The sequence below is a fragment of the Chiroxiphia lanceolata genome, chromosome 2 (genome assembly GCF_009829145.1).
Source record: "Chiroxiphia lanceolata isolate bChiLan1 chromosome 2, bChiLan1.pri, whole genome shotgun sequence".
In the NCBI taxonomy this organism is placed as follows: Eukaryota; Metazoa; Chordata; class Aves; order Passeriformes; family Pipridae; genus Chiroxiphia; species Chiroxiphia lanceolata.
This window is the reverse complement of record NC_045638.1, coordinates 83,718,428-83,733,754: the sequence shown is the minus strand read 5'-3', so window position 1 is coordinate 83,733,754 and position 15,327 is coordinate 83,718,428. Positions and strand designations below refer to the sequence as shown.

At 38.8% G+C, this 15,327-nt stretch overlaps 1 protein-coding gene across 1 annotated transcript in view; it reads left to right on the top strand.

Moving 5' to 3' along the window:
* The first annotated feature begins 73 nt into the window (after positions 1-73).
* LOC116782243 (N-acetylated-alpha-linked acidic dipeptidase 2-like) overlaps positions 74-15,327 on the top strand; it is a 36,353-nt gene continuing 21,099 nt past the window's right edge. Inside the window, exons 1-8 of the mRNA XM_032678633.1 lie at positions 74-1,036; positions 3,513-6,112; positions 7,501-7,612; positions 10,479-10,665; positions 12,047-12,148; positions 12,982-13,107; positions 13,786-13,972; positions 15,001-15,094. Of these exons, the coding sequence (XP_032534524.1) occupies positions 6,025-6,112; positions 7,501-7,612; positions 10,479-10,665; positions 12,047-12,148; positions 12,982-13,107; positions 13,786-13,972; positions 15,001-15,094 (896 nt within the window). The 5' untranslated portion in view covers positions 74-1,036; positions 3,513-6,024. The remainder of the gene's footprint in view (positions 1,037-3,512; positions 6,113-7,500; positions 7,613-10,478; positions 10,666-12,046; positions 12,149-12,981; positions 13,108-13,785; positions 13,973-15,000; positions 15,095-15,327) is intronic.

The following is a 15,327-nucleotide window of genomic DNA, read 5'->3' as shown; positions in this document are numbered from 1 at the left end:
GAAGTGAAGTGAAGTGAAGTGAAGTGAAGTGAAGTGAAGTGAAGTGAAGTGAAGTGAAGTGAAGTGAAGTGAAGTGAAGTGAAAAAAGAACAGTGTTTTTCTTTAAGAAAATATTGCTATCATATGATCACAAATTGGATACTGTTCAGGTTTTCCAAATAACTCCATACAATGATCATCCTGTGCACTAAGTATGTAAATCAAATGAAATTAAAACATACTCATGTGTGGAAAAGGGAGAAATTATACCTGTATTAAAATGAATCCTTGCTTTCATGAAACCAGCAATGTCAATGTTACTTTGGCTGGAAAGTCTGTTGACCTCACTGAAGGATTTCTGAATTCCTCTTGTAGAAGAAAGAGTCAAAGTTTGCAATCTGGACTTGTCAGCTGCCAGCAATGTAAATTTTATTTTAGCTGGAATCTGATAATGGACTCATGAAGTTCAAGATAACAAAGACTCTGACTCAAAGCATCAACATCTACTACCATTTTAAACTGATAGGAAGACTGCAGAGGCCGTGAGAGAGTTCAGGGTCTGTGCAACTGGCAGAGTCAGAAGGAAACTACTGATTTGAAACAGCAGTTGAGCATTCCCCTGTTGCCATTTTTTCTGCCAGGGCTGCCTTTCCCACAAACCAGGGCCCTTTGAATTCTCAATCCACAAGTTCAACCTTTAGTCAAACAATAGGTCAGGCAACGCAATCAAGTAGCACGTCTTTCTTGCTGCAAATGTTAAGCTTTAGGGTGCAGTTGCTGAGCAGCTACAACCTACAATTTACAAGCCCTGGCATTTTTCCTGTGTGTTATGTGTTTTTATGCACTATTACTGGTTTTACTAATTAGCTGCACAGCATAATTATGTATTCAACACACACATGCATGGTAGTTTTGCGTCTGGCATGTGTATCTTTGCCATTCTTTGAGCTTTTCTATTTTACTAGGGATTTATATATTTTGACTAAGTAGAACACGTGTAGCTACCTGCAAGTTCTGATAGCTTCAGCTGAGCATCAGGCTGGTTTTCACTCTCAGTGTGAGCAATTCTCACTGCTCCTGAACTCAATATGAGGAATATGCAGTAACTCGTAGCTCTCATGTTAATTTTAAAAGTTATATCAATGTAAGGAAGTACTGTGCATTCAGGAGTTTGTGTTTTGGACTGGGTTTTTCACCTACTCTAAGAAAATAAGTCCTTTTTCTCAGTAATCTTTTGACAGTTTGTTTTGCATGATTTCTGTGACTACTTAGGATTGGTTTTATCTCCTATCAGCTTCAAATCTTTGATTAAGCTTAGACTGAAGTGAGTGTTTTGATAATTGAATAAAATACCCAGCTATTATCAGAGACACGCTCTTAGCAGTATCTCGGGCTGGTTTTATCTTAGTTCTAGCGGGAAAAGGCCCATGTAAAAGAACAGGATGGCCAATGGATGTGGTTTTGATTTGTCCAGGAAATCACTCAAAGGAGGATGAGCATTTTGGGCTACTGATTATCTAACATCTCTGAGGTCTCTCCTTGGCTACTAAATGAGATGATCAGTAGCAGCTAAGAGTGAGATGAGGTTTGGTTTGGAGCAGCTTCTTACACCTTCTCATGTATGTGACTTTGCATTCTAGGCATGCTTTTCTTCAGATTGCGACATGTCAGGCTCATTTTTCTCTAACTCCAGTTACTCTGAGGAGCATTTGTAAGACATGATACTAAAACTTTGGCTTTGTGATTTAGTAATGTGTGTGTATGTGTGTGTGTATGTATGTAAGCAAATCTTGTCTCACTTCTGTTTCACCTGGGAGAATGGTAATTACTTAGCTTTTATATGCTGTTTTTCTCCTCTTTCCAGGAAATACGTAGATGAGATAACTCAGGAATACTTTTGCAATGTATCAGCAAGTAATTTCAGGTTTTTATATATAAAATAGATATAATCCAAGGGAGATGACAAAAATTCTTTTGTTGTAATGTTACTGGCCTTCACAACACACCAAGCTGATTTATGGAATAGAATAGAATAGTTTGGGTTGGAAAGGTCCTCCAGATATCATCTAGTCTATCTCTCCCCCTACAGTAAGCAGGTACATCTTCAACTGGATCAGGTTGCTCAGAGCCCCGTCCAACATGATCATGAATATTTCTGGGGTGGGGCATCCACCACCTCTGGGGCAACCTGTGCCAGTGCCTCACCACCATCATTATAAAAAATTTCTTCATTATATCTAGTCTGAATTTACCCTTTTTTAGTTTAAAACCATCACTTCTTGTCCTATTGCAACAGGCCCTACTAAGAGTCTGTCCCCATCTGTATTGAGTTTGCATAGCAAGGTTTTGGTAGCAGGGATGGCTTCTGTGAGGAGCTGCTGGAAGCTTTCCTCAGGTCTGACAGAGACAATGCCAGCCAAGGCTGAGCCCATCAGCAGTGGTGGTGCTGCCTCTGGGATAAGAGATTTAAGAAGGGGAAGTAAGTTACTACGCAGAAGCAATTAGAGCCAGACTAGAGAGGAGTGAGAATGTGTGAAAGGCATAGCCCTGCAGACTTCAAGGTCAGTGAAGGAAGAGGGTTAGGAGGTAATCCACATGCCAGAGCAGAGATTTTCCTGCAGCACATGGTGAAGACCATGATAAGCACCCTGGCTGCACAGAGCAGGACTGAGTTTTCTGAAAACCAGCTCTGCAGTTTCACTTTGGGTGTTGTGAGAAGTCTCACCTGGCCTGTAGCTGCTACCCCAGAGCAGGACAGGACTACATAAATGCTGCCCTGTAATGGTTTGTTCTGTGTAGAGGTCTTGGACATTTCACGAGCTCCCAAATGGCACTAGCTGTTTTTCTGTCAGGAACTGAACATTTCGGTACAGAATAATTCAAGTGCCTCAAGTTAGGTGCTTATCACACTTTAGATACTGTAGGATGTGTAGCCTGACCCCAGGATGGCTCCTGTGTTGCTGTGAAAAGATGGCTGGAGGTAAAATTAGAGGAAATTGGGAAGTTATATTCACATCCTAACAGAACTTGTAATGGTATGGAAATTATAGGGTAAAATGCAGCTGCTATTCTCTGGATGGAACATGGTCAGTATGCTGCAGGATGACTCCCCATTACAACAGTAGGCATCTGCTAAAGGGGATGGAATGGAGAGTGGAGTGGAGACACTGTGGCCAGGCTGTGTTGAAATCCTTGCAGGAAGGGGAACTAGGTGGTGCTTTGCCACTGATAAACCACATAGCATATGTCAACAAGGAAGATGGGAGATGTTCTGCTGCTGAGCCAACAACTGTGGCAAAATCTCTCTCCCTGGATGAACTTGGTTCATTAAGGCCTAATAGTGATGTTAACCCACATCTCCATCCCAAATGTACCCACCCGCAACATGCGACCACTGGGCATGCACCCTATATTCTTTTAACTGTATCTTTAGAAGCAATGCAAGAGAATTTTACATAAATCAATAACAAAAGTATTTATGACTATAGTCACTCAAGTTACACCTAAACATCATGAAATAGTATAAAAGTAAGTCAAGAATGGGCAAAAAGTTAGGGAAGACTCCATTGTAACTGCTGGGATCAGTTGATGGGCGAACCTATTTTCTCTGCCATAGGGACACCTATTGGGTAAGAACCACACTCTATGTGCACTGAATACTTTTATTTGGGATTAAGCCTTGTCTGTGTATTGCTTTGAATACATTCTTGCACTCAGGTAATATCACCGGCAGTCTTCAAACCATAACGTGTCACAATTTTGTATTAATAAAGAGTGTAATTCTGTAACCTGTCAGCGTGAGTCCTTCACAGGTGCTGGCAGCTGCCAGCAGTGGGTAACGCACTTGAATAAGGTGGGAAGACCTGCTAAGGGGTCTCCCTTATGCTGTTGGTGTATTTCCCTGAATAAGTCGGTCAAACTGCCCTCCAGTCCAGCAGGACTGTTCAGTGAAGCGTCCCCCCATGATGGGGCGCTGACAGAATAGTTGAGCACAAGGGTCTCAGCTTTCCTGGGGCACTGACAGATGAATAAAACACTGAGAGGCAAGGAAAACTCCCCATAGTAAGGGTCAAGGAAATCTCCCCTTTTCACGTGACAGTCATATATGGCAGCTCTATGGCATAGAGGAGTTGGGAGTGAAGGTTAAGCTAAAAAAATGGATGCAGTGGGGGAGAAGATGTTGTTTTAATTTTTGTCTTTGTTTCTCACTATCCAAGTCTATTTTAATTTGTAGTAAATTAAATTATTTATCCCTAAATGGAATCTGGTTTGCTTATAATGGTAATTGACAAGCAATGTCCTTGTCTTTATTTCAACCCATGACCTTTGTCATCTTATTTCCTGTCCCTGTCCTTTGTGGAGGGTATGTGGTTGAAGACAGATTTACACTGTATGTTATATTGCATTTAATTGTGACATAATATACTCCACCTGTGGCCAACCCATGGCATGTAAGAACATATCACAACTAATAACTAATATTAGGACTGTATTTTAAGTGGTAGAAGCCACCTTGTTGCTGCTGTTATTCAACCTCAGCATTGCTAATGTCCTTGTCACGTTAAAAAGATGTAGGCATAGAAATAAATACATTTCAAACATTCTCACTGTTGCTATTCTTACCTTCTTCCTCTACTGATGTTATCATGTGAGGTCTAATTTTTTTATCAATTTCCAAAAGCCCTTGTCATTTTACTGTCTATTATGTGCCAGTCCTACACCTGCGGTGCTATATAAATGCTAATAATACATCAATATGCTCATTCTTTATGAGTTCTGTAGGTGGAATTCCATCTGGTTTGTATATGCCAACTGAGATGCTGGTGTGAAATGTCATTGTTGTTCAGAATTTGTGATGGCTTATGAGCAGTTGGGAAATGACAGGGAAAAAAATCACAAAACTGGATGTGCCTATAATTTGAACAAAGACATCCAGCCTGTGCTTGAGATGGTGGCTATCACTGGTGCAGAATACCCAAGTCCTTATTCTCTGGAAAGCTATAGTGAAGCAATTTCGATATTAACTAGCCTTTTCAGCTTTTCCTGAATATTTTCAGCTCAACCTTATGTGTTTAAGAGAGTTTTGATACTCAGAGTACTGATATTTCTTTCACAAAATGTACCTACTTTGGACTTTGAGAGTGAATAGTGGGAACTTGAAGCATCCCAGGCTCCCAGAAAAGCTTTCCTACCTTCAGCAATCTAACTGGTCTCAAATGGGCAGGTCCGCAGTTCCAGAAAGATCAGTTGTGGCTTCCATATAGCCATGCAGGAACTCACCAGCAGGTAGTGATGTGCAGGGTCAGAGTAAGTTTGTGCAAAAATATGATGAGTCTATGAACATATTTTTTTAACTATTCTCTAGGCTGAAATTGTAACCTTTCCCATGAGATACTGATGGATTTGACTGAATTCGACTAAGAAAACTTGATCTTAAGAACCCTGAAGTCTTAAGCTAGAGAATATAGAGAATAATTTTGCAAATTTTCCCAGTTCCAAATTTGATGATACCTGGAAGTGTCCTCACTGGCTAATCTAAATTGTATTCTTAGCTGCTCCAAGTATTCATCACTTGCCAAGGATTAATGTTACTATGGATTACAAAAGGAAGCAATTCAGTGCTTCATTGGTAAAGAGGAAACAAGTTTTCCCTTATTTTCATCTCTTGACCACTTCCACTGGAACAGATTGTGATCAAGCCTAAACCAAGAACTTTCAAAACCAGGAACTCCTGATAATTAATAGAAATTAGCCTTTTAAATAGTACTTGTAAACTGCTTGGTGCACAGCCTAGATACATATCTGTCACAGAAATAGACTGGAGCTGTTTTGTGGAGTGAGACTCAGAAATGGAAGTGTTTTATTGCTCTCAGAAAATCATATCATCATCCTGGGTTAAGGCTGATTAGGCAGCATGAGAGCTGAGAAACACAGAAGCCAGGGACAGCCCCGGGGCTGGAGAGGAGGAGGGGACAGAGGAGGAGGAAGGCAGCTGCTTGCCTGCCCTCCTCACAGCCTGCCAAGCTGCCAGCCAGTGATGCCCCTATGGCCAGGAGCAGGAGCAAGACCACCCTCTGCACATGGCTCCTCTGCCCTGCGCTACTTGGCTGTTTCTTGCTGGGCTTTCTTACAGGTGAGTACGGAGAACCAGGGGCTTTTGCCCCAGCTTTTGAACCAGCTTTTGCCCCCTGCACATACTTAAGTGCAACCCCTGTTGTGATTAACTTATCATCAGGGAGATTATACTGCTTTTTAGGTACATTGTAAACTACCCATCCCACTGCTTTTCTAAGAAGTTGCTCGCTCTAGCAGTTTTGGTCTTTAGGGAGTGAGGAATAGAATGGCTGCATGCTTCAGCTTACAGCAAGCCCTGGTGAGCTGACAGCTTACGAAATGGGCAGCCAGGCGTTGAAAGAAGAAAGATTAATAGAAGAGTTCGAGACTTTGATGATTGTCAGATCTCCGGTTTTTTTTAATTGTATTTCCTGATTTTTTACTGAAGATCTATTTAAATGCTCTGATTCAGTTGCTATTTTAGAAACTAAGGGGAGAATGTAGAGGAGGAGGAGTTTAACTGACAGCCAAGAGTGGAGTTACTGAAGTTTTTCATCGTACGCAATGAGCTTTACTAGAACATGAGATTTTTTTCTGAAGTCACTTTCAGCATTTGATTTTAAATCTAAAATTGCATATCCTTTTTAAACTTGTATTGTAGCACACACTTAAGGCTGAAGCATGAAAGAAAAATCCATGAGGGCTATTAAATATACAAAACATCAGTTTGATTTAGGAGATCCCTGAGCTTCAAATTTCGGGTGCTTGTGCTATTCTTCTACATTTCCCTGAACATGATATTTTGACCATGCTCCAAAACAGGATACTGGGCGAGATGGACCTTTGGTCTAATCCAGTATCACTGTTATGTTCAGAGTGTTACTACAACTGCATTTAAGTCTAAGGGGTCACATATATTGTGCATGTGACATCACATGTATTTGTCTTTCTCATGAAAATTTTCCCATTTTTGGATTGTCTACCTATAATAATAAAAGGATTTTGTTTTGTTTTGTTGTTTGTTTTGTTGTTTTCTTCTTAAGACAAATTAATACAGTTTATATACCTTCTCCTACAACCATTTATGACTACTGAATAAATATTTAACATTCTTAAACTGACTGGATCACAGTTAACTTTATTCCTTTAATTAATAAATAGTCTAATCCCAAGTCTGTAACTATTATAATGCTAGCAGGGTGTCTGTTGAGTCCTAGACCTTCACTTTAAATATACCTATATATGTATTTTAAGATATGTGAATAAATTAAATAAGAGAATTTCATCACGAGTATCAGGAGTTCAAACCTCACACTGTAAAGAGTTTACTTTTCTGCTTTACTTTTCTGAGCTGGCAGACACTGACAGAGGGTACTCTAACCCCTGTTCATCCATGTGGTTTTAACAGTTCATACATGTGAGGACTGGCGTTCTTGCTAAGCAGGAAGCTTTTCAAATGTGTTTCAGGATGGTTGACAAAACTGTGTGAAAAAACCCTCAACTCTTCGGTTGTCTACCAAAATGTGAGACAGAAACTTGCGGCTGAAATGAAAGCAGAGAATATCAAGCACTTCCTTCGGTAAGCTGTGTGTATCTTGTTTTTTGAACAACTATATCAGTCACAAAAAAGTGACAACATAAGCTCCAAGGAAGGGCCAATGAAAGCAGAGCTGTTAAAATGCTTTGGAAATATTTAGTTTATACAGAATGTCTGAGGGAAGGAGAAAGGAGAGACTCACAACTCTGCTGTTCCTCTTCTCCCCATTTTTGAAGTTAAGTTTTTGGTGTGCTTGTACTGTCAAGTCTACTTCACCCAAGCTGTGTTACTGCCAGTGCTTACCAGTCTTTTTTATTATGATTTTTCATCTTCTTGATTTAATGGAGTGTGTCTGTTTTTTCCTTGCAAGTGACTGAAGCTTTTACATCAGATAACTTTGCTTTCTCTCAGAGCGAGACAATTTTACTCTATTTGGGATATGCTGATTACTATGAATTACATTTGATTGATCATCTGTTCAGTGTCTCCTTAAACTTTCACTTTGAGCAGCTAGTCTAAGTAGAAAATTTATATATTAAAAGTTAATGGTACGAATTTGCATGGTACTGAGTTGCATGTATACTTACAACTGATAATTCCTTTAGTGTGGCCATATTAGATAATATGCTGTTAGTTGGGTGCTTGGACACCCCTTTATCCCCTATCTTCTATCCATGGTCAGTGTGTGTGTGTATGATTGGTTAAGTCTTGTATGATGTAATTGTTAGTAAATATACTTTTTTGCATCCTAGTGCATCCATGCAGTTCTTTCAAAGCATCTAAAATGCTAAGGATATAAAACTATCCCTTTGTTTTGCTGTGCATTCCATTGAAAATTTTAAAAAAATCATTATTGTGTATATTTATATCTTCTACAGAAGAACAAATATATTCACATGAAAAGTGAATAACTCTGGTTAGTAAAATGTTGGTATTTAGCATGTAGGGCAGCAGCTGTATCATGAACATGAAAAGATTACTGACAAGTTTGATCCTAACATTAGCTTTTTAAGTCTATAGGCCTTATCTTATTTTGTATCCATTGCTTTCAGTAGACTGGAGAGTTCCTGAAAATTATGTTTGAGTGAGAGTCTAGGCAACATAGAGATTGATGACAGCATGAAATAGCTCTGCAATTGCTGGTCTCTTGGCCACAGGATATTAATGGTATCTCATGTGTCTACTTGCTTTGATGATGGGCCAAGTGCTTCGTACTGGTTGGATTGGGGTTTTTTCCTAAATTCAAATAAAAATAAGGAACTGCAGAAAAATTGTATTAATGCACTATCCAAAATTTTTGCCAAAAAGTATTAAAAAAAGTGAACTTGGGAATTTTGATCCATATTCTTAGTTTTTCAGACTACTAAATCTACTTTTATAAAGTGGGCAAAATAAACTATGAGTCTCATAAAACGTACACTTTAGTCTTAGCATTGTATCATAGCTCTGAAAAGGATTATACTGTTTAGAAAAATTAAAACAAAAGCATCATGTGTTGTTCAGTATATTTTCCGTGACACCATATACAGTATTCAGACTACTTATGGAATTAAATGGTGCTTAAAATACTTGAGAGAATTAAAGTGCAAGAAGAAAAAAGGCAACAAGTTTTATCAAAGGTTACTTCCAAACCTTGGTGCATACAGATCCAGTTTAAAGAGAGGGAAAGACAACAGCAGAGAGCTGTGGTCTACTTAGAGAATCTAGATGTTTTCAAATCTGGGGGCCAGGTGGGATTCATGTGAAAGACCTTGATGTTATATTGCTGTAGGTGAGAAGTTCTGATGATTTAAAGAGGTCCCAGGTGGCTGAAAATGGCTGATGTTGTGCCCATCTTTAAGTGAGGACAACCTGGAGAGACTGTGGGCTGGTTAGCTTGAAGCCCTGGAAGTGTGACTGAACATCCTTCTGGAATTTCCAAACACATGGGGGACAGAAATATAATTAGGAACAGTCATTATTTATTTACTTTTTGTGTGTATCATCAGCGTGATTGCCTTCTGTAAGGAAGGTTTTGAACATCATCTCCCACAACATTCTCCTTTGGAAGCTGAGGAAGTATACGCCGAAGAACACGCTGCTACATGAATTGAAAACAGTCTGAAATGACAAGTTGAAGTGATACTAATCACGGTATTTGCTACCAAGAGTTAATGGTAATTGATGGTATCTGACATCTGTGGGGCAGCCATTGACAAGTAGTGTGTTGGGAATTGGAAGCTCATGCTGAGTACCTGGCTGACTGATGAGCTTTCATCACAGCTTACTTGTACAGTGGACCAAACAAATTGCAGACAGATTTCTGTAGGGTAGCCCAGAGGGGCTGGATACTATTTCTGACTATTTATCACTGTTATGAATTATATCTGATATGAAAGTAAGTGTTATTAAGAAGGATTTTATTATTCAGGCTTTTGATTAAAAAAAAAAGCAAATCTGTGCAGATAATTTGATATAATGATTTTCAAGTTAAACTTATTAGGACATCAGGACACATTATGCCAGTAGTGTACAAATAGGTCATCAGATACCAAAATTATTTGGAAGGCTCCTTTCTGAATGTATAGTTTTGCTATATTTATTTCTGCTCCTTGTATACTGCTCATATTCTTTTGCTGAATGTCTTTGATACTGATTTTCATTGCTTGTGTGTACATGTGGCTAATTCTGTTATGCAAAGAGAAGTTCAACTGACTTAACTTAAGGCTTCAGGAGAGATCCTCTGCTCTGACTACATTTTGTACTTGTCCTGATGCAAACTCTGAAAAACAATCATGTTATATAGCTCTAACCTTAAGACCTTACAGTCCAATGTGGCTTGAGGATTAGCTTTATATGCACTGATCCTAGTTCACTATTGTGTCTCTCTGAATGTCCTGCTTACTAGCAGTTTTCTGTTTTGTTCTAGCTCATTTACTAGGTTGCCTCATCTCGCAGGAACCGAACAGAATCTTATTCTTGCCAAACAAATTCAAGGCCAGTGGAAGGAATTTGGATTGGATTCAGCTGAACTTGTTCACTATGATGTGCTTCTTTCATACCCAAATGAAAAGCAGCCAAACTACATCTCAGTAATTGATGATCAAGGGAATGAGGTGATCTTTTTAATGACAAAACTGTATTTATGTAAGACTCCTTTAAAAAACAGTTCTTTCTCTCTTTGCCCACCCATTCAGCTCAGCTTGTGCTTTATACTACAATAAAAAGTCCAGTGCAAAGGCTACTCATATTTAGAAATGGTTTTCCGGGCTGTGCAGTAACACAGCAGAGTGGCTGTAATCTCAGTGCCTCATACAGAGGAGAGAGGACGTGTGGAGAGGCTGCAATTAACACCAGTAGACCATAAGGTATTAGAAGGGTTCAGCTTGAGGATACATCTAGGCCAATATCCTGTTTCCATAAACAGGCTTAAGTGGATGCACAAAGCTGCTTAAAACAAAGAAATGTATTTCAGGCATGCAATTCTTCCAGTGTCTAGATGTTTTCAGCTCAGGCGTTCTCTGAATGTGCTGTAATTAGTCTCCTAAAGAATCTTCATTAGACCTCTTTTCCAAGTATTTATCCAGTCAGTGACCCTTGTTAGATCTCTCTTCCAAGTACCTATCCAAACCCTGCACAGTTTTTGCTTCCACAACATGCTGTTTTAAGGAATTAGAGATACTACTGATTGTATGAAGTGCTACCTAGTTTTCCTTGCTCTGAACCTGATCCCACTGGTGTCTTCTAAGTTAGTGTTAGAAGTACTAATGAACTAGTCAGTCTGTAGACATCTCCCTTTTGAACACCCAGAGAAATAAAGAAGCAGATGTAAAATCTGACAAGGAACCTGAGTAAGGAGAGGAGATGGGACTGCTAGAGAAGCATCATAGCACAAAGATGGGGATGAAGAGACATGGTGGTAACTAAGGAATACTTGCTCAGGATGACATGAGCTTAGAGGTGAAAGAATGAAGAAATTTTTCAAGAAACTCTGTAACAGTATCTCATTCATAATCTCATAAGGTGACAAAAAGTGGACGTGAACCTTAACACGAGATAATGTTACAATAGACAGTGATAAAAAGCAGCACATTTAACTGGAGCATAACTAGCAAAGAGCTGAAGAAAATAATAATAATAAAGGTGAGAGTAATCACAAAAAATACCTGGGATGGCATGGATGAACTGGGTGCCTTTTTATTGTCACAACCTCTTGGCAGTTTCCAGCTACTTCTTTGCTTAGGTTCAGACAGTGACTGATGGACATCTTCTGACAAGTTATCTGTCTCTTTGCTATTCATATCTGCATTCTGTTATAAAAGTTCAGCTCTGGATCCCTAGCTGTGTTTTTGTTTGAACATATGTGTGCTAGTTAGAATTGTACTTTTTGCTAGCGATTTATGGAAACCAGCGTATAGTTTGCACACTTAGCATTTGCTTAGTGGGAAAATTTGTGCCTGGAGTGTTTGACCTAAGACTTCTGTTATTTATTGGTAGGTTTTCAATACGTCATTGTTTGAACCACCTGCACAGGGCTATGAAAATATTACTGATATACTACCACCATATAATGCTTTTTCAGCACAAGGAGTGCCAGAGGTAAGAAAAAAAATTATGTAAGAGTGCTATTAGCTGAAGTCATATTTTGTGAATGTCCTTATCCCTGGCTTACTGGGACAGATTGCTCCAACTTCTCAAAATATTTGTTGTAGTAGTTTTAATTAATCATTTGTGTTAATTAGGGAGCACTTAAGCACGGCTAGGCCACATATTGTGCAAAGGTTAGAAGTCTTTTATAACCAAAAAAACAAAGCTTTCTCAAATTGCTAGAACTTTGAATCACATGATAAAAGTTTTTATCTTGATGAAAAATTTTGGATATATCTCAGATTGCTCCATATTATTCAATCATATGGAGAGAACCTACTTAAGGCACAAGTAGAATTAGCAATATATAAATCAAGTTGGAAGACACTTTGGATTAAACGAATTCCTTCAAAGGCCTCAAAAACCCCTCACTTAATCTGCTAATCCATTATGGAACAGTCAGGGACAACATTGCATTGCATAAATGAATGAAATTATGTAATCGAAAGTGTTTATTTGTGCAAGGTATACCAGTATTTGTCATGGCCAGAGAAGTTTGTCAATTTAGCAAAGTATGTTGGTTTATTTTCTAGCCTCAGATTTTAAGACTGTTGTTAAGGGCAGGATAATATACAAAAGTCAGCCATTTAAGCCAAAGTTTCCTATAGAATATTATAGATATCTTTTGCTATTATTTTTATGGGCACTGGATCTAATTTTCAGAAATGTAAAAAAAACCCCAACACTATATCATACATAGTGAATGAAACAGTGTATTTCTGGTAGTGGGTATTTTGTCTGTTGATTGACCAGTTGCCATGACACTGCTTTTCTTTTCTGTGCAGGCAGATCTGGTCTATGTGAATTATGGCCGTACGGAAGATTTTTTTATGCTGGAGCGTGAAATGGGAATTAACTGTACAGGAAAGATTGTCATTGCCAGATACGGGAAGATCTTCAGAGGAAACAAAGTAAGTGTTGTGTTTTAATTTTTCCTCTGAACAGACACTGTTCATGGCAGAGCTGGAGGGAGTTAGTGAGGGCTCTTAGTTGGAATATATGAGCAGAAGGAAGCCTGCAATGCACCCATTGTGACTGCAGTCTAAGAAAAACTTCCAAAACAATAAAGCCATGTGAATGTATTAAACTCCTGAGACTGAGATGACTGCAAACTGCCTAGACAGTTCTTGCAAAAGATTAGTTTAAGGAAGTGAGTAGTTTGTAGAGCCAAGACTTTTGATACTTTTCATCCGTAGAATTGTAGTATTTTGAAATAGCAATTATTTGACAAGGAGTCTGATGCACAGAGACTGAATAATTATATCTTCTGACTTTAGACAAAAACTCTGACAAAACGGGTGACAGTGGGGCAGTAAGGACAGTGGTCAGTTTTTGTGCCTCAGTTTTACATCCTGTACTTTATTTCATAGCCTTGAGCTATGACTAAATGTATGACACAAATAATGAACAGTGTGTTTCACTGTGGTTTGTCATTCTGCTGAATCTAGGGTCATTTTCACTCTACTACACACACAACTTCTAAAACTATGTCTGCATGGAAGCAAATGGCAACATTCAGATTTATCACTTCATTGACGAAAAAGAAAAAAAATAAAAGAGACATTTCTTAAAAGTAAATAATTTCACAGGTTAAAAATGCCATATTAGCAGGAGCCCAAGGGATCATACTTTATTCAGACCCTGCTGACTACTGTGCCCCAGGAATAGATGCTTATCCAGGTGGCTGGAACCTTCCAGGTGGAGGAGTCCAGCGTGGGAATGTATTAAACCTGAATGGAGCTGGGGACCCTCTAACACCAGGTTATCCTGCCAAAGGTGAGTGAAACTTCTGTAACCTGGGCCATCAAGTACTTTATAAACTGGTGTCGAAAGTATGGCACTAGAAATTCATTTATTTTTAGTAGAGATGAAGAGAAAAAAGCTGCTAGAAATTATTTTTAGCAGTAGTTAATTTTCCTGTTGCAGACTAAATTCTGCCTGTGTGCCATTCTAATTGGTTGCTTTTGACCTAGGTGGGGAAGGAAAGCTTTTAGGAAAAGAACTTCAGGAAAATCTCTTTGTTTATCCCAGGCCTATAATTATCTTAGAAAGGTAGGATGTGCAGTTTAAACTAGATTATACTCTACCATCAAAGAGGAAAAATAGCTTTACTTGGAGGTATGTTTTCTTGCCGATCATAAATTCCAAGCAGAAAAGCAGTTTAAAATCCTCCTTACAGGGAGTAAAATTCTAATAGTAAAAGTAACAGTTGCCTGGAGTCTTTCAAATATTGGCACCATATGCTTGTCCTTGTTGGCATCCCAAAACTTCTTCTGAACTGAGATGCCTACCAGTGCTGTCTGCTGATGGGATGGGTATACAGGGGTGCTTCTGGAAAGTTTGTGTGAATGCTGTTGGGTGCATAAGACAACCTGCTGAAAAAACAGGATAGATTGTGTGCCTCTCCCACCAGACTCAGAGAGACATTGCTTGTCTTCACCATAGGCAAGTGTATCTGGGGATGTCTTCTGCAACTTGCCAAACAGCTGCACAAGTGCCATCTTCACCTCACACACCAGATTGGTTTTCCCTTAGCCAGCTTTGAGGAGATGTAATAATATGGATGGAAAACTAATCTAAATGTGGAAATTATTTTTGCACAATTGTACAGATGCATCACTGGGTTTGTGGCTCTGTCATTGCAGTTTGGTTTCCTAGAAGTAATGCCTGAGAAATTATGTAAGAATTGAAAAGAATGATGAATGCTCGTGGCTGCTGTGTGGCTGCACTGTTCAAAAGTGTTTACAGTTTGGTAAAAGTGGCTAAAAACACTATAAACTTGACATTTTGTTCTGGTTTCTCAGAGTACACTTTCAGGTATAAAGTTAATGAAGGCGTAGGGATTCCCAGAATCCCAGTTCACCCCATTGGATATCATGATGCAGAACTATTACTGAGGTGAGTGTACATCAGTCCTCCTCACTCATAAGTCAGTATTGACAAAAGCACAGACAAATTTTTTATATTAAGATAGTAAAATCTCTGCTGTTATTTGCATTCATACTACTTTTTTTAGTAAACGTGTTTTTCAGAAAATGTGGAAAATTCAAAGCAACCTGTCTCTGCAATAATGCTTTTCAGAATTTTTTAAACCCACCTTGGGTTTACTGCAATAATTATTAAGGGAATTT